Below are 23,196 nucleotides of genomic sequence, written 5' to 3'. Positions count from 1 at the left end.
TTTGTTAGAAAGGGCAGCAGGGGCCGGAGAGGGGACACTGCCACTGCATTGAATGTGCCTTGTGGTCTGCCCAGCACTAGTGGTGGCCTTCCCCACTTGATTTGTGTATTTGCAAGATGGAAGAAAAGCCCACGAACCCTTATAGAACCTTCCCCAACAGCCGAGTCAGTCTTTTGGGGGCGCTGTGGCTAGTCCACTGGAAGAGCCGCTGTCTGGAGACCCTTCCTAGGGAAATAGCTTTCCAGAACTCCATCATGCCTGCTGCCTCTGCAGATTTCTGCCTTTTTCTTGGGCCCTTTACCTCTCTTCCAGCCTCATTGTTGAGCTCTAACTATACGAGGTGTGTCGGTGCTTGTGGATTTTGATTAACAGACGTTGTTCTATGGATGGGGGCCCATGGGGGATGCTGGTGGACAAAAAACCTAGTTAGGACAAAGAAATGAGGAAGTACAGACCGGCTTTGGGATTCCATCCCCCAGGTGTCCCCTTAACTCCCACCCTCAGTCACTCTCACAGAAGAGTCCCTGGACCTGGTGCCTCCAACCCAACCGACCTGGCAGTCTGCTCCGTGTGCTAAAGTGTAAAAGCAAGCATTTGCATATTTTTTCCTGCTAACAAAGGAAATGTGTCGACTTAGGGAACATTTGGGCTTTCGGAAACTGTGTGGGTGGGTGTGTGAGGGAGGAGAAAAAAGTTCCCCTGATGATCTGCACACCAATTATTTCACACCCAGGTTTGGGTCCCGTGGAAAAATGCCATGGCCGGTCTGGACAAGGGACACTGAGATGTGTTTGTGAGCAGGGAATTGCCGAGGGCCATCGGTCCCAGGCATTAAAGGCTCCCCTACTTATTAACCCAGCATTTAACAGCAGGATATGGGCTGAAGCGCAGTCAAAAGAAACGGCTCAACCTCCAAAGAGCAATTAAAATCCTGCACGAGGATAAATCACGCGCCGTGATAATCCTGTTAATAAAATGCAGCTTGTTCTGACCCTTCACTCATGCAGCAAACTAGAATGTGATGTGGGTGGGGGCGGTGGGCAGAGGAGGTAAAGGGGGGTGGGAGGTGGTCTGAGCTCCTTTTGCCTTGGCAACCTCCCGCTCCCGGAACATGGAAAATGGGTGGCTTCTGCCGGCTCCCCATGTGCCAGCGGCTTGGAGCCCATCAGCCAGGGCTGCTAAGACTTCTGTGCTCGCTAATGATTTCTCGTCCCCAGCGAGCAGGCGTCATTGAATTACTCAGCCGCCTCTCTCTGCAGCTACCAGGCAAAACCACCCGGGTTAGCTGCTTAATCTAATCCAGGGCTCTGGTGGGGTGGCTCACCAGCCCACCGACTCTTTTTCACACTCGATCTGTAAGTTGCACACACGATGGCCTTGGAAATTGAGCCCTAGAAATGCAGGTAGTTTGAGATCTGGACCTGCCGCTCACTTCAATGTGGTGCCTTCCACCCTTCTTGCACCCTTTTGGCCCCAGGAAAGATCAGTTGTGTGCCTCCCAGTGATGCAGCATCCCTGAACCTATTGCCAGAGCCTCCCCTTGTTGAATCAAGTCTTCTTCTTTACCTTCTTTAACAAGTGGCAAGAATGAATGACCACTGTACACTTTCAGAGGAAAGGGAGTGGGTGGGTGCTGTGGTGTTCCCTGGATGTGTTCTGTGCCTTGGATGAGGCTGCCTGTTTCGAATTAAACTTCTTCCCCAGCCCCAGCACCTCCTACCAGGGAAGCTGCATGCCCCTCCGCTGTCCCTTCGAATCAGGTGTCTGTCCTTGGCTCCCAGACCACTGTAGACAGCAGGCACAGCCTGCCTTCCCGATCTGCATCCTGTATGAATCACCTAGAAAGAGGCCTTCTCTAGCGCCCTGTTTGGCTCTCCTTTACTGAACCTCCTGGGATTTTTTTTTTTCTTCCTTTTAACAGACTAGACGCTTGAAGCAAAGCTGCCATCCCGGAAGACGACATGCTCTCAGCAACCCCCCTGTATGGGAACGTTCACAGCTGGATGAACAGCGAGAGGGTCCGCATGTGTGGGGCGAGCGAAGACAGGTGAATGCGCCCACCTGGGCCGGGCCTGAGGGGAGCATGGGCCACTTTCCCGCGCTCCTGAGTGGAGCCCACGCCCATGCTGAAGCCCCCCTCACCTTCTCACAGCCACCGTGGGCCCAAAAGGGGTGGGAGAGAAAGAGCTTCCCGCCTAGTAGGCCGCTCTTGATTTACAGTTTTAACAGGCAACCTGGCTCAGCGAAGCATTGCCGCCCTTTAAAAGATTAGCCCCTAAAGCGGCCTTTCAGTGCACTTTCGTCCTTAATTTATTATTTCATATTTATGAAGGAGAATTAATCCCAGTCTATATGCTGCTTTAACTCTAAATGTCAGGAGTGTGGGCCCAGGTGGAGCAGCATTCTATGTGCTTTTAAAACAAATAGTTTGCTCAGTAATAAACGGGGAGAGAGCCACCCTTTTCCTTCATTGAAGCCCAGGATCTCTCATTGTCCTCTGCTGCCTGTTCCAAGAGGCCACTGGCGCCTGCTTTTGGTCGTCAGACAGCTCTGTTATGCTTCCTAATCAGTAATTTTGGAGTTGTGGGGTGGAGGCAGCTAAGCAATAGATGATTGAAGCTGCTCTTCGGGGTAATGAGGAAACTTTTCCTCTGCCGCTTGTCAGCGATTTTTATCCTGGGGATTTGGAAGTTGGCACCAAGCACTTTCTTTATCGATGCTCTCTGATAACAAGTCCCAGGGCAGCCGCAGCAGCCTGGCACAGATGTGCAACTTCCTCTTCAGCCTGGAACGGCTGACATTTGTATGATACTAGTGTGTATCCCCCTGTCATTTTGACAAAGGCAGTCAAATATGGCTTTTTTATCACCATGGAAACCAGTTTCGTAGGACATGGTCCCTAACTTTGTTGTGGAAAAAGTTTTGGAAGCCTGCCCTCCTGGGTAACACGGAAGTGGTTGATGACACGACCAGCCTTCCAGCCCCCTTTGGTATTTGGCTGTGTTACCACTTCATGTCTACCCTCCAGGAGAGTTTATAAGGGTTGGCTGGGACAGCTGAGCTCTGATTGGCCTACTTGGCCTCTAGAGAAAAAGATCTCGAGGGAGAAGTGGTCGTGCTTAATTTCTGGCTTACCTACCTTGGGGACATCATATTTGTGATTCATGTCCTCACACATGAAAGCTTTGTGTTTCCTTTGTTTTTCCTGGTCAAGTTGAATCACCATTTGGGGGCAACTTTCAATATGGGCCATTGACAGCTGGTGGGGGCGGAGGATTAAGGACAGTTTTAAAAATTGGGTTAGTAGAAACTGGTCTGTTCTGGGGAGATCTGTGAAAGATGGATTCAGTGAGGAATGCTTTCATGAAGTTTGGTATATCCTTTTAAATAGGAAAATCCTTGTAAATGATGGTGACGCTTCAAAAGCCAGACTGGAACTGAGGGAAGAGAATCCCTTGAACCACAACGTGGTAAGAGATTAATAGCTTCTGTTGATGCCATATCTCCATATCAGTGATCTGTAATCAATCGTATTAATTTGCATGCCTTTAAAGGGTGGGGAATGGGGTAGGGGTGGCAGTTCAGAGCAGGGCTGAGTTGGAGGCCTCTGCGAGAGGACAAGGCCCCCACCCAAGCTCTTCCAGTCTTGCCTTCCTGCCTCGCCACACATGTCCCTGTCCCCTAGTGACTGGTGGGATGTGTACTCTCTTTTCTTCCATAAGCTAGATGCCACATCAGTGCTCCCAGCTGGATAAATTTCCAGCCTCCAAGTAGCCCCTTAGGGTTTACCTTTCCAGTAAAATACAAAACACAGGACTGTCACTTCAGACACAAGGGAGAGGAAGTCAAAAGACACAACCACAGTTTGACCCATGGCCTCTTTATTGATTTAGAAATGAGGCTGCTAAAGTCCTCTGTTCCTGTTGTCCCATCGAAGATTGTTTCTTGTTCTGTTAAGTCATGCCTTCCTGCACCCAGGGGAAATGAAGTGAACACCCACCCCCTAGCCTGACAGGCCCAGGGAGGGTTAGTGTGAATTCTGTACCCCATGAGGGTGATGCTGAGAGTTTTGGAGTTGGTGTCTTAGTTGTAGCAAAGAATTTTTGCTGAGAAGGTAAAAATCTTCAGACTTTTTTATTTTTATTTTTTAATTTTAATTTTTTTAGAGACAGAGTCTCGCTGTGTCGCCCGGCCTAGAGTGCAGTGGCGCAGTCTTGGCTCACTGCAACCTCCACCTCCCGGGTTCAAGCAATTCTCTTGCCTCAGTCTGCCGAGTAGCTGGGACTACAGGCGCACACCGCCACACCTGGCTAATTTTTTTGTATTTTAGTAGAGATGGGGTTTCACCGTGTTGCCCAGGCTGGTCTTGAACTCCTGAGCTCAGGCAATCTGCCAGCCTTGGCCTCCCAAAGTGGTGGGATTACAGGCATGAGCCACTGCGCCTGGCCAAAATCTTCAGACTTAATAGATGACTGAATTAATGTATGGGCCTCCAATCCAAAGGGACCAATGTTTTCCCTGCTTCCAGGATACTAGTTGAGAGGTGAGAAGGTAGGCAGCAAAGGGGTTTGGATAAGGGGGAGGGGAAACAGACCCCCCCCCGGAAGCCTGTCTTTAACCCTTTCTGCTTGAATGTTAAGGCTGATGGCATGTTGAACTAGTTGGCAGTGTCTTTGGGTGCTGCTGCCTTGAAGGAGTGCCCCAGTAACACCCGTGTTGTTCTTCTGCAAAGGTGGATGCAAGCACGGCCCATAGGATCGATGGCCTGGCAGCACTGAGCATGGACCGCACTGGCCTGATCCGGGAAGGGCTCCGGGTCCCCGGAAACATCGTCTATTCTAGCTTGTGTGGACTGGGCTCAGAGAAAGGTCGGGAGGCTGCCACGAGCACTCTAGGTGGCCTTGGGTTTTCTTCGGAAAGAAATCCAGAGATGCAGTTCAAACCGAATACACCCGAGACAGTGGAGGCTTCTGCCGTCTCTGGAAAACCCCCAAATGGCTTCAGTGCTATATACAAAACACCGCCTGGAATACAAAAAAGTGCTGTAGCCACAGCAGAAGCGCTGGGCTTGGACAGGCCTGCCAGCGACAAACAGAGCCCTCTCAACATCAATGGTGCTAGTTATCTGCGGCTGCCTTGGGTCAATCCTTACATGGAGGGTGCCACGCCAGCCATCTACCCTTTCCTTGACTCGCCAAATAAGTATTCACTGAACATGTACAAGGCCTTGCTACCTCAGCAGTCCTACAGCTTGGCCCAGCCGCTGTATTCTCCAGTCTGCACCAATGGGGAGCGCTTTCTCTACCTGCCGCCACCTCACTACGTTGGTCCCCACATCCCATCGTCCTTGGCATCACCCATGAGGCTCTCGACACCTTCGGCCTCCCCAGCCATCCCACCTCTCGTCCATTGCGCAGACAAAAGCCTCCCGTGGAAGATGGGCGTCAGCCCTGGGAATCCTGTTGATTCCCATGCCTATCCTCACATCCAGAACAGTAAGCAGCCCAGGGTTCCCTCTGCCAAGGCGGTCACCAGTGGCCTGCCGGGGGACACAGCTCTCCTGTTGCCCCCCTCGCCTCGGCCGTCACCCCGAGTCCACCTTCCCACCCAGCCTGCTGCAGACACCTACTCGGAGTTCCACAAGCACTATGCCAGGATCTCCACCTCTCCTTCAGTTGCCCTGTCGAAGCCATACATGACAGTTAGCAGCGAGTTCCCCGCGGCCAGGCTCTCCAATGGCAAGTATCCCAAGGCTCCGGAAGGGGGCGAAGGTGCCCAGCCAGTGCCCGGGCATGCCCGGAAGACAGCGGTTCAAGACAGAAAAGACGGCAGCTCACCTCCTCTGTTAGAGAAGCAGACCGTTACCAAAGACGTCACAGATAAGCCACTAGACTTGTCTTCTAAAGTGGTGGATGTAGATGCTTCCAAAGCCGACCACATGAAAAAGATGGCTCCCACGGTCCTGGTTCACAGCAGGGCTGGAAGTGGCTTAGTGCTCTCCGGAAGTGAGATTCCGAAAGAAACACTATCTCCTCCAGGAAATGGTTGTGCTATCTATAGATCTGAAATCATCAGCACTGCTCCCTCATCCTGGGTGGTGCCTGGGCCAAGTCCTAACGAAGAGAACAATGGCAAAAGCATGTCGCTGAAAAACAAGGCATTGGACTGGGCGATACCACAGCAGCGGAGTTCATCATGCCCGCGCATGGGCGGCACCGATGCCGTCATCACTAACGTTTCAGGGTCGGTGTCGAGTGCGGGCCGCCCAGCCTCTGCATCACCCGCCCCCAATGCCAATGCAGATGGCACCAAAACCAGCAGGAGCTCCGTAGAAACCACACCATCCGTTATTCAGCACGTGGGCCAGCCCCCGGCCACTCCTGCCAAGCACACTAGCAGCACCAGCAGCAAGGGCGCCAAAGCCAGCAACCCAGAACCGAGTTTCAAAGCAAACGAGAACGGCCTTCCACCAAGCTCTATATTTCTGTCTCCAAATGAGGCATTCAGGTCCCCACCAATTCCCTACCCCAGGAGTTACCTCCCTTACCCAGCCCCCGAGGGCATTGCTGTAAGTCCCCTCTCCTTACATGGCAAAGGACCTGTCTACCCTCACCCAGTTTTGTTACCCAATGGCAGTCTGTTTCCTGGGCACCTTGCCCCAAAGCCTGGACTGCCCTATGGGCTGCCCACCGGCCGTCCAGAGTTTGTGACCTACCAAGATGCCCTGGGGTTGGGCATGGTGCATCCCATGTTGATACCACACACACCCATAGAGATCACTAAAGAGGAGAAACCAGAGAGGAGATCCCGGTCCCATGAGAGAGCCCGTTACGAGGACCCAACCCTCCGGAATCGGTTTTCTGAGATTTTGGAAACTAGCAGCGCCAAGTTACATCCAGATGTCACCACCGACAAGAACCTAAAGCCGAACCCCAACTGGAATCAAGGGAAAACTGTTGTCAAAAGCGACAAGCTTGTCTACGTAGACCTTCTCCGAGAAGAACCAGATGCTAAAACTGACACAAACATGTCCAAACCCAGCTTTGCAGCAGAGAGTGTTGGCCAGAGCGCTGAGCCCCCCAAGCCCTCAGCTGAGCCGGCCCTGCAGCAGCACCGTGATTTCATCGCCCTGAGAGAGGAGTTGGGGCGCATCAGTGACTTCCATGAAACTTATACTTTCAAACAGCCAGTCTTCAGCGTAAGCAAGGACAGTGTTCTGGCAGGTACCAACAAAGAGAACCTAGGGTTGCCAGTCTCGACTCCATTCCTGGAGCCACCTCTGGGGAGCGATGGCCCTGCTGTAACTTTTGGTAAAACCCAAGAGGATCCCAAACCATTCTGTGTGGGCAGTGCCCCACCAAGTGTGGACGTGACCCCCACCTATACCAAAGATGGAGCTGATGAGGCCGAATCAAATGATGGCAAAGTTCTGAAACCGAAGCCATCTAAGCTGGCAAAGAGAATCGCCAACTCAGCGGGTTACGTGGGTGACCGATTCAAATGTGTCACTACCGAACTGTATGCAGATTCCAGTCAGCTCAGCCGGGAGCAACGGGCATTGCAGGTGAGCCCCCCCCACCTGAATTTCAGTTACTTTACCAGTTGTCAGTTTTTTAATGTGTAAACAGGATTGGGGGAGTATGGTAGGGCAGGGCACCAGGCAGATTTGGTGAATGAAGCTTGTGGTATTTTGAATGTATGCAATGTGGCCAGTAAGAGAACGTGAGTGGTAGCACTGAGGCGTGTCTGGATGCTTTAAGTTATTCTGTAGATTATAAGGGAACTCCACTCAATTGCTGATAACCGATGTTTTAATTATTGTGAAGGGTATCTAAAGACTGCATGACGTTTACCTATCAATTGCTTTGATTTCTCTGCCTGTAAGATAGCAAATATACCTAGAAGTGCTGCTTAGAATGCCTTACTTGATACCTGGTAGAGATGTGTAGCAGCCGCATGTCTGTGGGATTCATGCAAATTTTTCACCAAAAAGAAAGGAAAAAAAAAGAAAAAAGATTGCTTAAAGGGATAGAGTATGTATTTAACTTGCTAGTGAATTATGATAGATGTTGTATAGGAATTTCCTTAAGATATTTTACTTTTAATTAAAAGATGAATAAAGCCAAATTGTTTTGCAATGTTAAGAAAAAAATTGGTTTATGCTTATAAAAATGGATGAAGTTATCTAAATGATCCATTGAGTGCCCATTTTAATTACATAGATGGAAGGATTACAAGAGGACAGTATTTTATGTCTACCCGCTGCTTACTGTGAGGTCAGTTCTTCAAATTTTTATTACTAGAATCTTACATAAACCTTTTGAGTTAAATTTCGTTTCCAAATATACAAAGGGAAGTTTGTGGGCCATGGTCGTCTTTATTCATTGTGTATTTTGTTTCTTTTCTGTTGTGTTTTTGTTTTATTTTCTTTGCGTTGTGTTTTTGTTTTGTTTTATTTACCTTCAAAAGAGAATGTCTGTCTGTATGCAATAGTGTATGTGTGGATATACATACACACCGCATATATATCTATATACACATGACTTTATGAATAAAGAATGTGTGACTACTTATATATAGATACTCTTAAGTTTTATCTGTTAAACTTTAAAATATCTGAGTTACATCTCATAAGCTGTGGTTGGTTTTGGGCACTTTTCTTTGAAAATACTTTCCTTTAAGATAAGGCAAATGAAATAGCTTTTATGGTAAGGTGTTGTTTTTTTTTTTTTCCATCTCCGTTCTCTTTCTAGCGTGCAATGATGCGCTTCTCAGAGTTGGAGATGAAAGAAAGAGAAGGTGGCCACCCAGCAACCAAAGACTCCGAGATGTGCAAATTCAGCCCAGCCGACTGGGAAAGGTTGAAAGGAAATCAGGACAAAAAGCCAAAGTCGGTCGCCCTGGAGGAGACCATTGCAGAACAGAACGAAAGTGAGAGATGTAAGTAAACCTGAGCAGTTTGCTTGTGTTGGCCTCAGGTCCGGTTGGCATCTGCTTGGAGAAATGGGCTGCTTTTGCCATGCATGGAATGAAGGGCCGATTGTCCTTATGAATGGTGGCAACCAGGAATAAGGCATCTGTGAAAGATAGTTTCCTGGGACACATCTTTTTTTCCAAAGAAGCACTGGTTCTAGAGTTAATAACAGTCTAATATAACGCAATGTAGCAGAGGTATGGCAGTAGGAAATTTGGTGCAGGGACAGGTTGTATTTTGTAGCAGTGGAATGACACTTCCCAGCCATCTCCTGCCCCACCCTTGTGGTGACAGGGAATGAAGAGTCCTTATATTCTCCCTCCAAAGGCATAGATGTTGTTGAAGTAGGATGAACATGGTGAAATCACCGTAAAGATAAGCGTTATGGTTTACTGTAGGGGGTGGGGGAGAATTGGCCACAGAATCCCAAGGCAGCCTGGCATGCATGAGGGGGCTCTTCCCACCGGACAGAAGGCAGCTTGCATTTTGGAGGGCAAGTGATGTGAAGAGAAAGCTAGTATCTTCCTCAGTACACTCCCTTTGGTCCTTACAGCAGGTGCCCCACCCCACCAACAGGGTTGACTTTGGGATTTGCTCACGGGTCTTCTAGGGTGCTAAGATGTGTTGGCAGCAAGTGGAGAAGGTCTTCCTCTTTATTTCTTAAATGTGCAAGCTTGAAGCTTTAGGTCTGCTTGCAACATGAGAAACTTCATTGGGCGAAGGGGAATTAGGGTGTCTGGGTGAGCTAACTGGAGGAGTGGGTGCAAAGTCCTCCTGAGACAGGACACTTGGAAGTGTTGGGTATGTTTGAGAGCTCCCCACCATGGGCCGTCGGAGGTTTGACATTCACAACACAGTTCATCGGTGCCTGACAGAGTTTGGGAAGAATATGTGATCAGGGAGACTGTGCTTCTTGCTACTTGGAGCACACACCCCTCCCTCCACTTCCAGCTCATCCCTGGGAGCAGACTAAGGCCACCTGCCAGGATCCTGGGTAAGCTAAACCAGGACTGATTTGTTGTAAGTCATTGCTGAAGAAAGTAGTTTCTGTTGCTAGTAAGTGGTGGCCTTACTCAAGTGGCAGGGACTCAATGTACCTGAAGTTGCTCACTCTTCCTCAAAGAGTGGCTGCAGGGCAGCAGGAGGTCCAAGCCACTCTTGGGTGAAGTGGCAAAGAAAGCCTTCCTCCTCCCTGATGATTGCTGCCAACTCGCAGCCCCCATTCTGAGTTGCCTCAACACCAGCTCTTGGGAATGTTGTCAGAGGGACCTGGGAGAAGTGGGCAAGGCCGAGTTGATGGGGAAGGTGCTTCTAAAAGAGGGAGTGCCATACATAAGAATCCCTCTTTGTTCTGAGTAGATGGCTGGGGGCCTGGAGGAAGGGACAGGAACTTAACCAGCTTCCAGCCTTCTTGCCCTTGCTCTGGTTTTTGAGTAACATGGCCAGACCCTCCATTCACATCTGAGTAACTTGGTGTGGCCAATGGGGAGCAGGGCCCAAGCCCCACATGATGTAGAAAGGCCTCCCTTTCCCTTTCTGTAAGTTCCTCCAAGCTTCATACCAACAGGCTGTGTTCTTGGAGCACTCAGGACAGGGCCCCGCAAGCCATAAGTCACCATGTAGTGCTCCTCAGGTAATGAGCCATGGCAGGGAGAGCAGAAGAAGGGTTGGGGGAAGGAGAAGGCTCCTTTTTAAATACTAGGGCCAAGGAAGAGCTGGGGCACTATTGGTTTGTGGTTGATCAAGAGGAGGAACCTAGAGGAAACGTTGTCCTTGCTGCTGCCACTGCCATCTCATCCAGGGGACAGCATGCGCTGGATCCGTTTGGCTTCAAATTCACTGAGCCATCTCGGCCTTCACGTCTCTTCATGGGTGTCACTGTGGCCCAGAGCCAAGCTGTGAGCATATGGAAACTGGGGTGGGGATTTGGGGCAGGCAGGGGTCACAAAGAGGGTAGAGGATGCCTCCCCAAAGCCTCTCCCCTCCACTCCTACAGCACCAGTAGCTTCTGAGATGGCAGGTGCCGCTTGTGCGGCCTCAGCTGCCTGCGTGTGGGTGCATCTTGTTGGGAGGGCTTGTTTAAAAAAACTGAATTAACTGGACAACACCGTGGTTAGGATTTTCATTGACTCTTAGTGATAGTATGGGTTACTGAGTTTTTCATTTAGAAATTGAACAAATGAGTTATGAGTGTCCCCAAGCTCCTAAGGAATGATCAGTGGCATTTTGAAGATGGGGTAGGGAACACAGAGGTGTTGGGCCCTTCGTTTTTGTTTTTAGTTTTATTATTTTTATTGATTGATTTACTTTTGTTGATACATATTAGATGTGCATATTAGCCCTTCCTTCTTGAATTTGGGTGTCTGTCTCCCTTGGCAGCTGCTTGGCTTGTGTGGACCTAGGACTCACTCAGTGGCAATGCCTGAGCGGGAGCTGGAGAAAGCGTTGAGTGAAAGTGAAAGGGTTTCATGGGACTTCTTGGCTCAGGAAACTTCTCTTCCAGGACAGCAGCCCCTATGTACTTTGTAAACTACTTTGAGTTTGGGCAGACAGATGACTACCAATGCCTCTGCTGGAGAGGGTAGAAGTTATAACATGGCTGGCCTCTTGCGGGAGGTGATGTTGCCTGCAGAGGGAGTAGATGTCATGGGCAGTCCTCAAAAATCTCAGTCCTCTGCCATCCTGTTTAGGGCTTACTGGGCATGGTTATAACAGTGGTGAAGTTGCTTTGTTGCCACGGTGACTTGTAAATGTTGCCATGGCGATGCTTCTATGAGGTATTGCAATGGCATAGCCATGGTGCATTATGGGATATATGTGCTGTGCCTTATAAGACCATGATGCAAGGAGAAAGTGGTAGATGGTGTAGGACTCAGCCATGTTCACATCTGCCTAGATCTCATGACCAAAGGCACATGGCATTCCACTCATAGAAGGGCTGTAAGCAGCTGCAATGGAAGAGGACCCTGATGGTTAGGACCTCTATCTATCCCTCCATCTCTGTCTATCCACCCATCTCCTTTGCCCTCAAGAGTAATTTCTGTGGGTACTGGTAAGAATATCTCCATTTGAGGGAGGTCCAAGTGAAGTGTACAGGAAAGTGACCTGGAGTCTCTCCCTCATAGCTGTTTGCCATACCTATCTTCGGCAGTCAAGATGGGTGTTCTTTGGGATTATTACTGGCCCATGGAGGGAAACCCTAGCATAAGGTTTGGGGGCCTTCACTGAGGGGAATTGGGATGTTTGCCTTGAGAGGCTCAGGGGTTGAAGGAAGGACAATAGGCCTCATTTGCGGAAAGATCTTGTTTGCGGAAAGATCCTCTTGAGAGCGGACAAGAAGCATCTACACTGCGTGTGGGCAGGCATAATTGCAGTGAACCCCAGATGCAGCAGTGGAGGGCTCCCGATAATAGTTCTGGACTATTCAGGAGGCAGAAGGGGGCCCTGTCCGGCTGAATGGGGAATGGTGGGGACTTGGAGGAAGCATATGTGTTTCGCACCCCTTATCCTAGCCTGCTGGCCTCCCCATGAATGGGGAGCAGAAAGTGGTGTGTGCATGGGAGCCCTCCCCCCCCCCCCCCACTGGGCAGCTTTTCCTAGATGGGAAGCCCCAGAGAAGACAGATGGCAGGACCTCCCCATGTCTAATGGGGGTGCTCCCTAGCAGAGAGACTAGGTCCCCAGTCAGTCACTGCCTGTTGATGCCAGTCTGTGAAATAAGTGATTACAAGTCTTCTAGGTGGTTTTCTGTGGACCAAATATAAGGCCAGGTAGGTGAGATATAAACTCATTTCACTATTAAGAAGTTTACAGTGAAGGTCAAAACTCCAATGGAAAACTTTCTCCCTGAGAAAGATGCCTTAGACTTGGTTGAGATTGTTACAAATACAGGTGGCTGTGTGAGACCTGGAGTTCAAATGGAAGCTGTGGAAGTCAAATCCAAAGCACTAGGGTTGAGAGATTCTTAATCTGATGGGGGTTTGATGGGGGGTGTCTCTGGGAAGGGTGCCAAGACAGGGCAGTTCGTTCTGGGTGGGGCCCCACACTGGCTAAGCTGCTGCCTCATTCTGACCCAGGAAGGCATTGTGATGTTACCTAGTCACCTCTGCTTTCAAACCACTTGGCTCAAACCGTCTCTCCTACCTAAAGGGAGGGGAAATGAGTACACTTTAAAAGTATAAAAGTAACCTTGCATGTGGCGCTTCGTAACGCAGTCTTTACATTTTTACATTGCACCCGCAGCCCCCTCCCACAGGGCTTTCAGGGGCTGCTGATTGGCCCCAGAAAGTCAAATGGTATATAACTAGGACAATCAGTTCACATCTTAAACTTTCATAAATATCAGGGCTAAAAATCAAGCTGGTCTGGGGATCATAGCCTCCTTTTGTAAGTAATTTCTCCAGCCTTACCCTCTGCCCTGCTGCACTGTGTTTATGAAGCCCACCGGGGGAGGTGGCTTGCAGTAATAGTCCCACTTTACAACTCAAGGGGGCCAAACTGTAAAGTGGCGCTGTTACTGCCAGAGTGGTTAAGAGACAGAGCAGCTCGAGTCGCAGCCCACCCTCTTTGCGTCCCCAGGCCAAGCTGAGTGCAGTGGTCACCACTTCTGCATAGTGTAAGGTTTGGGCAGCTTGTGTGTTTTCTCCTGTTGCTGCTGTGACAGAACACCACCTTGGCCATGTTTTTGGATGCCCATCCGTTGCTGGTTGTACCTACAGAGACCTGGGGTGGTATTCCGTGGTGGGGGCTTGGGTGCCGAATCCCAGGCCCAGCCATCCCTGTCCATACAGTGCACTGTCGTGAGTGAGGATGAGGAGGAACAGTTGGGGAGATTCTACCATTCCTTTGCAAGAATAGATGCAGCCCCATCTGTTCCCCCTTAGAACACCCTTGAAGAGAAGGTGAATGGGTCCTTGCACCATTGAGAGCACAGGCTAGCCAACACCCCTGTAAAGCTCACCCCCACAGCTGACTGCTGTGAACCGCTGGGAATGCCCCCGAGAGAAGCGGGTGAGCGGTGCTGGTCAGGAGTGGGAGTAATATTTGAAGTGGGTTGGGGAGAGGAAGAATGAGATCAGCGGATGAGGTGTGTGCTTATTTCATCTAGAAATTGACTTGTGTGCCTCAGCTCAGAGTTACCAAGACACCAGACTCATAACCCTGGTGATGAAAGGGATCATTTCAGCGGGCCAAGGGCAGACACCTTAACCTCGCAGTGGTCATTAAGTAGTTATCGTTTATATTCATTGTGTATTAGAAAAATTGTGACCAGCAAAGCAGTTAATGAGCTATTTCTTGGGCTAGAGCAAAAATAGGAAGTGATGTTGGGCTGAGGTGATTCAAGGAAAAGCCCCAAGGCCCGTCATAGGCCGAGCACAGGGTTCCTGGAACAAGCGGTTTTTCAAGCGCTGGCCTGGCATGGGAAAGACACACCAACAATGAGGGGATGTCTGTCGATGCTTGCCTGTGACAGAGGGTGTGAAGAGGAGTGTCAGCTGGGGTGGCCAGCATCCCCAAAGGGGTCCCTCTGTGTTGGACAGGAAATGGGAACAACCCAACCCATTGGTTTCACATCTGTGCATCCAGCAAACCGAGTTTTTTGAAGTTTTCTCTGAACTCGTGTATGTGTTAGGAAACCTTGCCTTTGGCTTTGCCAGGCCCCTCTTTCCAGCAGCCTGGGTCTGCCTGGGTTCCCTGCCTCCCTCTGGCTGGGACTGTAGGCCCAGAGCCCCCCAGGAGTGAGGGTCACTTCTGCCCATCAAGGACCTAGGCTTTCTTTCAACACTCTTGTCTCTTGTCCGTCTTCATCTCCCTGGTTGGCCTAGGTGAATATTGGTGTTATCCCTTCGATAGATGACATTTTGGGGCTATTTGGTCACTTTATCCCATCAGCCTGCCATTTATTTCAAAATAATGACCTCAGCAAATGTTTCCATAAAGATTTTTAGGTCAGCCCCAGCTTGGTTGCATCTTCTGCTGAAAGGACTATAGTGCTTTAAAAAACGTAGCATTGACGCTGCATCTTTCTTGGTTCCCTCTTGCCCTCAACCATAAGAAGGGAGAAGGAGAAAGTCAGGAGTGTGACATGCACCTCACTCTGCTTTACTTGCCACTCGTCTTCAATGTACCCTTCCTCTGGAAAGTTCTGTTTCTGAGGGTTTTGTGCTAACCATGTGTGAGGACCCCAGTCTCCAAAGAAGCAGCTGTCAATAGCAGATTACCTTGGGCATGGTGGTCCCACGCGCTCCCCAGATCCTGCCTTCTCATGGCGACCTTCGGGCTTCATTAATGCCCTCTTGTCTCCCCTCCCCCAGGCGAGTATAGTGCTGGAAACAAGCACCACGATCCCTTTGAAGCCCCAGAGGACAAAGATCTTCCTGTGGAGAAGTACTTTGTGGAGAGGCAGCCCGTGAGCGAGCCTCCCGCAGACCAGGTGGCCTCGGACATGCCGCACAGCCCCACCCTCCGGGTGGACAGGAAACGCAAAGTCTCAGGTGACAGCAGCCACACTGAGACCACTGCGGAGGAGGTGCCAGAGGACCCTCTGCTGAAAGCCAAACGCCGACGAGTCTCTAAAGGTGAGCCCTGTCTGCTTCGCCCGCCTGCCGGGGGGTGGGCCTGTGCATGCGGCCACAGTGGATGGACAGGAGATGTGGATGTGCGGCGCGCTACCCCCGTAGACAGAGTCGGTGAAGGGAAGCCGTGGGGACGCAGCAGTGGAGCGGACCTCTCCATTCCCACACTGCCTCATGAAATTCCCACCCTGGAGCCCCGGGGGGAGCCGCCCACACCTCCCCTCCCCCAAAGCCAGAACCCAGATGGCCAAAGACGATTAGGCCCCCTCCCAAAAGCAGAGACCAGTGACCACACCCCCCCTCCCCCACCCCATTAGTGATGCGTAAGACAGTTTGTTCCCCCCCGGGGGGCTTTTTGATTAATTTGTAGTTATTTCTCCATTAGATGACTGGCCTGAGAGGGAAATGACAAACAGTTCCTCTAAGCACTTAGAAGACCCACATTATAGTGAGCTGACCAACCTGAAGGTGTGCATTGAATTAACAGGGCTCCATCCTAAAAAACAACGCCACTTGCTGCACCTTAGAGAACGGTGGGAGCAGCAGGTATCGGCAGCAGACGGCAAACCTGGCCGGCAAAGCAGGAAGGAAGTGACCCAGGCCACTCAGCCTGAGGCCATTCCTCAGGGGACTAACATCACTGAAGAGAAACCTGGCAGGAAAAGGGCAGAGGCCAAAGGCAACAGAAGCTGGTCGGAAGAGTCTCTCAAACCCAGTGACAATGAACAAGGTATGCGGGGGCCACCCCTTGAGTGTTCACCCCGCTCCTGGAGAGTGGGTCATCCACTCTCTGTAGGAAAGGGCTTTTGAGGAGATCTTAGAAGGCCATAGCAATTGACTTCAAGGAAGATGTGGCAGGCAGGGAGTTCTCTCTTGATGTCCTTGCCCGTGGTTGCACAGGAAGGAAGTCTGAGCACCCTCATTCCAGCCTCAGGCTGTCTCCAGTCTCTGGGTCCTGAGCACCCAGACCCAGTGTGTAGGGGGCAGGAAAGCAGGAAGAGCCAGCTTCTGTCCTCTCTTCCGGGCCCTTTGAAGCAACTTGCCACTTGGCGTTTTGTGGGTTAACATAGGTGCCGTTTGAATGTGGTATAATTAAAATATTAATGCTTTCAAAACATAATTGGTGTATCTTTAAAAACTGAAGCCGCTCCAGTGATCAGTGTTAACAATGGGCTTTTCTTCCTGCACTGGCTACAACCGTGTAATGCCCGCTTCTTCTCCCGTCTCCCACCCGCCCGCCACCCCGTCACCCCCTCCGTATTTAGGCTTGCCTATGTTCTCCTGCTCTCCGCCCATGAAGAGTCTTTCATCCACCAGTGCAGGCGGCAAAAAGCAGGCTCAGCCAAGCTGCGCACCAGCCTCCAGGCCGCCTGCCAAACAGCAGAAAATTAAAGAAAACCAGAAGACAGATGTGCTGTGTGCAGACGAAGAAGAGGATTGCCAGGCTGCCTCCCTGCTGCAGAAATACACCGACAACAGCGAGAAGCCATCCGGGAAGAGACTGTGCAAAACCAAACACTTGATCCCTCAGGAGTCCAGGCGGGGATTGCCACTGACAGGGGAATACTACGTGGAGAATGCCGATGGCAAGGTACCTCTTGACCCCGGCTTCCCTCTGGGGCCTGTGCGAGCACATCCCCGCCTGCCTGCTTCCCAGCTTGAGGGGACAAAGCTTTCCTTTTCTTGGACTCCTCCCCCACACCACACGTCACTCCCCTGTCCTAGAGGAGCATGTCTTCTGGGTGGCAGCGAAGTTTCAAACTAGTAAGAAGGAAACCCCTTCCCCCAAACCCTCCTTTGACAGGCACCCCCCACCCCCTAGAAAAGATAAGGAATAAAGTGCCTCTCTCCACGCAGGTTTGTCACGTGGGGAGGAGGAGGGGAAGCAGCGGCTGTCAGAAGGACACGGGCTTAACCGTGTGTGGTGCTTGGTTTTATGATAGGTGACTGTCCGGAGATTCAGAAAGCGGCCGGAGCCCAGTTCGGACTATGATCTGTCACCAGCCAAGCAGGAGCCGAAGCCCTTTGACCGCTTGCAGCAACTGCTGCCGGCCTCCCAGTCCACACAGCTGCCATGCTCAAGTTCCCCTCAGGAGACCACCCAGTCTCGCCCTATGCCGCCGGAAGCACGGAGACTTATTGTCAATAAGAACGCTGGCGAGACCCTTCTGCAGCGGGCGGCCAGGCTTGGCTATGAGGTGTGTCCCTGTGGGCCCTCCCCGGGGCTGCGGGCTGGGGGGCGGGGCCCGCGGGCAGTGGTGGGCGAGGGGAGGGACAAGGAGAGCAGAGCTCAGCCCCCTCCACATCAGGGGGCTGGGCCAGTGCTCCAACAGGATGTTTGTGTTAGCCCCACTCTCACTGCTGTGTCTTTGGTGGCTTATTCAATCGCGGTGTGGAAAGAAAGGCCTCTCTGATGTTCAGTTCGTGTTCAGGCAGGTAGGCTGCTTCGGCATCCTCCAGTCTCACTAACTTATCTCTGATATAAAATCTGACACAACCCAGGGCTTGGCGACTGGGGGAATTTTAATGAGCCCTTTTGGATTCTGATTAGCAGGGGGGAGAGAAGTTATTAGCTCTATCTGGGGCTGCTTGTACTGTTTCAGGTGGAAGGGTGGCCGTGTAGGGGGAGTAGGCAGGAAGTAGCTGTGTAGGTCACAGAGGGAGGGGGGTGGGGCAGACCTAAGGTCTCTTTCTGAGAGAGGGGGTACAGTAGCCTCAGGGCTGAGGGCTCTGGAGGGAGGGACTGAGACTTTTCCCTCAACTCACTGCTTCTCCCCAGCCCCCCTACTCATCCTCCTCCCAGCATGGGCCATGACAATGATAGCTTACATTGACGGAGCCCCTAAGATCCAGAGTAACTCATTTCACCCTTTCATCATCTTTGTGCGGTAGTAAGTAATATTATTCCCACTTTCAGATGAGGAAACTGAGTCTCAGAGGCGTTAAATGATTTGAACAGATAATAATCCAGCAGCCTGGCTCCAAAGCCCAGTCTCCCCACATCCCCCCAAACTCGGCTCCTCTCCAGGACTGGCTCCCATTGGAATCACACTTTTCACAGTTCAAAACCTACGTCTGCCCCTGTGCATCTCCCCACCACACACTTGTCAGTTGAGATTGTGATGTAATAGCCCACAGGGCAAAGACATTTTTTTTATGCTGGCATCAGCTCTCTAGGAGTCGTGGTGAAAATAAAATGCAGTTCAGCAGGCTGAGTGTGAAGTGTGGATGGAGAAGCATCCGGGCGACAGGATCCATGCCGGCCCATGCTCAGCTGTGGGCTCCCGGAATTCAGCCAGAGCCCAGGCTCGCACACCTTAACCATGCTGCAGTCTGCTGTGCCTTGAGCCTTTCCTGATGGGGTGACCCAGCTGCCAGTCTCCCTTTGACCCAGAGCCCACCCTGGGGCATGATTGTGTGGGTGGGAACTGGGATGCTGGCTCACACCTGTGGGATGGTCCTTTGAAGCACTAGCTGGGTATTTTTGGTTGTATGTGACTTTGTCTATTCGTACCAGCTTGTTCGTTATCGATATCTCTGGATTATCTTTGAGGGAACTCTCTAGAAGGATTTGGAAATTAGCTCAGTTACTTGCAGATTAAACCCAAGTGGCAGCCAGTTAGTTTCCCGTAAGCTGAGAGCAGTGGCACCTATGACGACAGGGTAGACGCAGCATGCAAGGCAGGGCCACTCATTCCTACGCATGATTGGGAAAATGGACTTGTGCTTCCAGCAAACACCAGAGGTAAGGGAGGGCTCCAGGGCAGCAAACTCACTGGCCATGGTGGGGGGGGGGTAGGGCTCCTGGCCTGGTCTTTGATCTTGGCTTCATTTCTGCCAGTCTCACCTTTCTGAGCCCAGAGCTTTAAGAGACCCTTGTGGGTGCTCTAAGGAACAGTTTCCATTTTGGTGGTTTTCCTATAGCAGGTGGATCTGAGGCCTGGACTAAGGAACACTGATCCATGCTTTCTTAGGCTACCAGGCTTTTGGTGCAAGAAGCCTTGAGAATGTTTATGGAAGGACAACTTTTCCCCTTCAAATGTAAATGTCATGATAGAACTTTCCCAGGTCATCAGTTTTGATGCTGAATGTTTTAATTACTAGATGAAAGCTTTCAACTTTGAATCCAACTTTCTGGGATTTCTTTAGTCAGAAATTAAAATGTTAAGATGATAGTCCATTCAGATGTGGCAGTGTAAACCCTTTAAAATAAAAGAACGATTTGCTTAACAGGATAAGGTACGGTATGAATGCACAGCTTTGGGAGGGGTTTCCCAAAACCCCTCTTTATCATTGTCTTCTGCTTAGCTAAAAAGATACCACATGCAATAAAAAGGCTGCTCAAGCTTTGTTTTCTGTTAATCTGGTTCTTGAGGTTTAGAAACACTCTCTGTCTTCAGATCTGTAATAGACCACCTGAAAGGCCAGTTACAGTTGAACCTTTCCCTGTCTGTTCTTAGGCTAAGATGCCAGTGTGGAACCGCATGCGTGTGCATTTAGTAGTGATGGTTAAATTTTCTATGAATCAAATAAATCATGTTTTTAAAAAACTTAATCAGGCATTTAATTAATTAACAATGTCGGGTTTATGGCCTTTATGGTTACATTTTGCGGTTAATGGCATTCAGCTTATAGCTGCTTAACAGAGAATTGTCCAACAAAAACAGTTTGATTTTGTTTGGGAATGAGCAGGCTGCCCTTCAAACACTCCCATTTCCAGCGTGGAGAATAAACCAAGTAATGTAATGGGTAGACAGACTTGTCTGGCCTCTTCTTTCTCTCTGTTGGTGACAGCAGTTGCCACCCATTTAAGATCCCATCACCCTCCCATCTAGGAGAGTGTCATTAGCCTGCTTGACCCCAACAGAAAAGGTGCAAGGGATGCTGGTCATGGCTGGATTGCAGCCCTCTAGCCAGGGCCCTTGATTGGGCCTTTGGAAACTTCCCAGCAGACCCGTTGCCAAAAGACCTGAGTTACAGGTCTGATACTTTGTGTTAATTGAATTTGGGGCTTAATCTTTCTGGGTCTCAGTTTCCTTGAGTGTTGAATGAGAATCATACCGCTTTTCCTTCCTGAGATATCACAGGTCACTGTGGGATATGACATACACATCTGGGAACATCAGAAGTGTTATGGTGGCCAATGGCAAAACGTCTGACCTAGTTGTTGCGTTACTGTTGCCTTGCCTGCCATCCTCCAGGATAACAGAGTTGACTTACCCTTCAGCCTCGACATCTTTCATTTCTAGGTTCCCTCAAATCAGCCCTAGTAGTGATGAAGTTTTCCAGGTGAAGGCCATAATTGTCAGAGCAAATAAACCCTGGGTTGATAGGACACCAGGCCGGCCGCCGGGATCTGGGTAGATTGATCTGTGCACAGCAGTCGGTGGCGCTTAGAGCTGATCCCTGAGTCATGTGACAGAGCCTCTCCCTGGCTGGGTACACAACTCATTAGCTTGCAGCCGTCCACTCGAGTCTGGCTAGTGAGGGTCTGCTAAAAGAGCAGCAGCTTCATGCGGTATCCTGGATACCAGTGCTCGGGGCAGGTGGCCTGGGAGCTCAGAGGATTGTGGGCTTTCTGGCAGGTGAGGGCCTGAAGGAAGAGACGCATCTGTGGGCATGCCTTCTCTCTTCCTCCCCTTGATTTGGAAGGGAGCTGCCGCAGTGGCCTGAAGCACCAGGGTATGGGTGGCCAGGGTTACCAGCGTGCAGCCTTAGGTTCACAGGGGGAGCATCTAGAACATTCTAGTTAGTGTTCAAGTGAGTGATCACCTTTGACTGATGTGTCCTAGAAAGGGCATAAAAGAATTTTCAGAACTCACCTCACGTTTATGGGTGGCTCAAATGCTGCCTATTTTAGGTTACAGATGAGTTATTTAAGAGTTGTCACAAAGGAGAGCCTGCTGTGACCCATCAAGCTCCCCCCTTGCCAAGTGGAACGTGTGTTGGGCTACCCCACATGTTCTGGCTTTCCCCCCAGTCTTCAGAACCTGACAGCTCTCTGGCCACGACTGCTAGGAAAACAGTGTAACCTGTTGTCTGGTGGCAGATGCTGTTCCATGTGTTTGAAAACTTTCTTAATCAAGGTAATAAAACATGGACTAAATTACTGCTCTGCTTACTGGGAGCGGTTCATTTTAATGTTTTAACACGCCAAAGAAGTGAGATTAATAACAGTGATTCTCATGCAAACTGTTGATGCGGAACACGTTCTGCAAAGGGGGAAGGGAAGGATCGTCTTACTTAGTTCTTGAAATGCGTAGGTTGTGGTATGTGGTGTATTAGATTCCTGTCATTAACTTAAGTAAATATGAAAATATATTGATTCAGCCCCAAGTGGGGCGGAAAGTGAAGCAAAAAGAGGGTGGAGTTATTGGAAGCGTTGATGTCATTTGTTGATGAGTATGATAACAACAGAGGCAATGCCGCCCAGGCTCCGACTCCGGGTCTTTCCAAGGGGCGTGAGGACCAGCCTAAACTCCTGGGCATCCTCCTCTCTGTGAAGTTGAGAAACGTTCTCCAGCTCATTTAATTGTTCATTATGCCTTGATTGGCCTTGCTTTTATCTAAACTTGTGTCATCATCCACTACTACCTATTGGATGAATCGATTGAGAGGATGTCCTTGTACTTATTCATGCGTTGTTTGAAACATTAGCAACCAAATCCCTCTGTACTCACTCTGCCAGGCACTGAGCTAAGGGCTTGTGTGGGTCTCTAATTACAGTTTCTTAGCAGCCCCTGGTAGGCGCTGTTACTCTCCTCCAGAGGTAGGAAAGGAAGCTTTGGAGAATTAGGAGCATAACTCGCCCAGGGCCAGGCAGCTGGGCAGCAGACCCCTAAATGATGCTGTCCCTGTCATCAGGTGCTTGGCACATGTGTTTGCCCCTCACCAAGACATCCATAGCCTGCCCAAGAGGCAGTGGGTTCTCAGGCCTGAGGGTGTATGTCTTTTAAAGCTACAGAGAGGTCCACATTACAAGGTCATTGTGCAGTGATCTGATGGCATTTCTCCCTCCCCTCCCCACAGGAAGTGGTCCTGTACTGCTTAGAGAACAAGATTTGTGATGTAAATCATCGGGACAACGCAGGTTACTGCGCCCTGCATGAAGCTTGTGCTAGGGGCTGGCTCAACATTGTGCGACACCTCCTTGAATATGGCGCTGATGTCAACTGTAGTGCCCAGGATGGAACCAGGTCAGTGATGTGTCTTGTTCTCAGCCTGGCTCTGCTGAGACCAAGCTTCCCTATCTGTGCGGCGGCAGTTCTCAGGGTATACGGGAAATTCCAGGAGGAAAGACAGAGGGTGACTGTAAGCACATTGACCACTGGGTCCTCTGGAATTCAATCCAGCAGACCTTTCTGGCAAATGTAGATGTAAAGCTCCCAATTTTGCTCAGTCCTATAATGTTCCTGTGAACCAAAGCTTCTGAAAATGTTGAGGCCTGCATGAATAATTGGGGGTGTTGCCTTTTAAGACCCTGGACTCTTCATCACCATCTATGAAGTCACTGTATTTAAAATATATTTGAGCTGAAAGTCCCAGGAGTACACACAGAGGGCCAGCTGCCCCTCCGCTGGTTCAGCAGGACCTGCCATTGCCACCCACATCCCCAGCTGTGGCCCTCACCCTGTCCTTGACCCTGGTT

The 23,196-nt window shown here is 50.4% G+C and overlaps 1 protein-coding gene across 21 annotated transcripts in view; it reads left to right on the top strand.

Moving 5' to 3' along the window:
- BCOR (BCL6 corepressor) overlaps positions 1-23,196 on the top strand; it is a 127,258-nt gene that overhangs the window by 97,189 nt on the left and 6,873 nt on the right. For 7 of the 21 annotated variants that reach the window (XM_054470872.2, XM_063660416.1, XM_063660417.1 and 4 more), the window contains exons 2-11: positions 1,922-2,047; positions 3,392-3,470; positions 4,733-7,564; positions 8,223-8,276; positions 8,754-8,940; positions 15,288-15,551; positions 15,934-16,278; positions 16,814-17,139; positions 17,492-17,746; positions 22,578-22,744. In XM_054470872.2, the coding sequence (XP_054326847.1) occupies positions 1,962-2,047; positions 3,392-3,470; positions 4,733-7,564; positions 8,223-8,276; positions 8,754-8,940; positions 15,288-15,551; positions 15,934-16,278; positions 16,814-17,139; positions 17,492-17,746; positions 22,578-22,744 (4,595 nt within the window). In that variant the 5' untranslated portion in view covers positions 1,922-1,961. The remainder of the gene's footprint in view (positions 1-1,921; positions 2,048-3,391; positions 3,471-4,732; positions 7,565-8,222; positions 8,277-8,753; positions 8,941-15,287; positions 15,552-15,933; positions 16,279-16,813; positions 17,140-17,491; positions 17,747-22,577; positions 22,745-23,196) is intronic. The other 14 variants (XM_063660419.1, XM_054470874.2, XM_063660421.1 and 11 more) reach the window with 3 other exon arrangements.

Source organism: Pongo pygmaeus, chromosome X (genome assembly GCF_028885625.2).
Source record: "Pongo pygmaeus isolate AG05252 chromosome X, NHGRI_mPonPyg2-v2.0_pri, whole genome shotgun sequence".
Lineage (NCBI taxonomy): Eukaryota > Metazoa > Chordata > Mammalia > Primates > Hominidae > Pongo > Pongo pygmaeus.
Note: the sequence above shows the minus strand (reverse complement) of the source record. Positions and strands in the feature narration are given on the sequence as shown.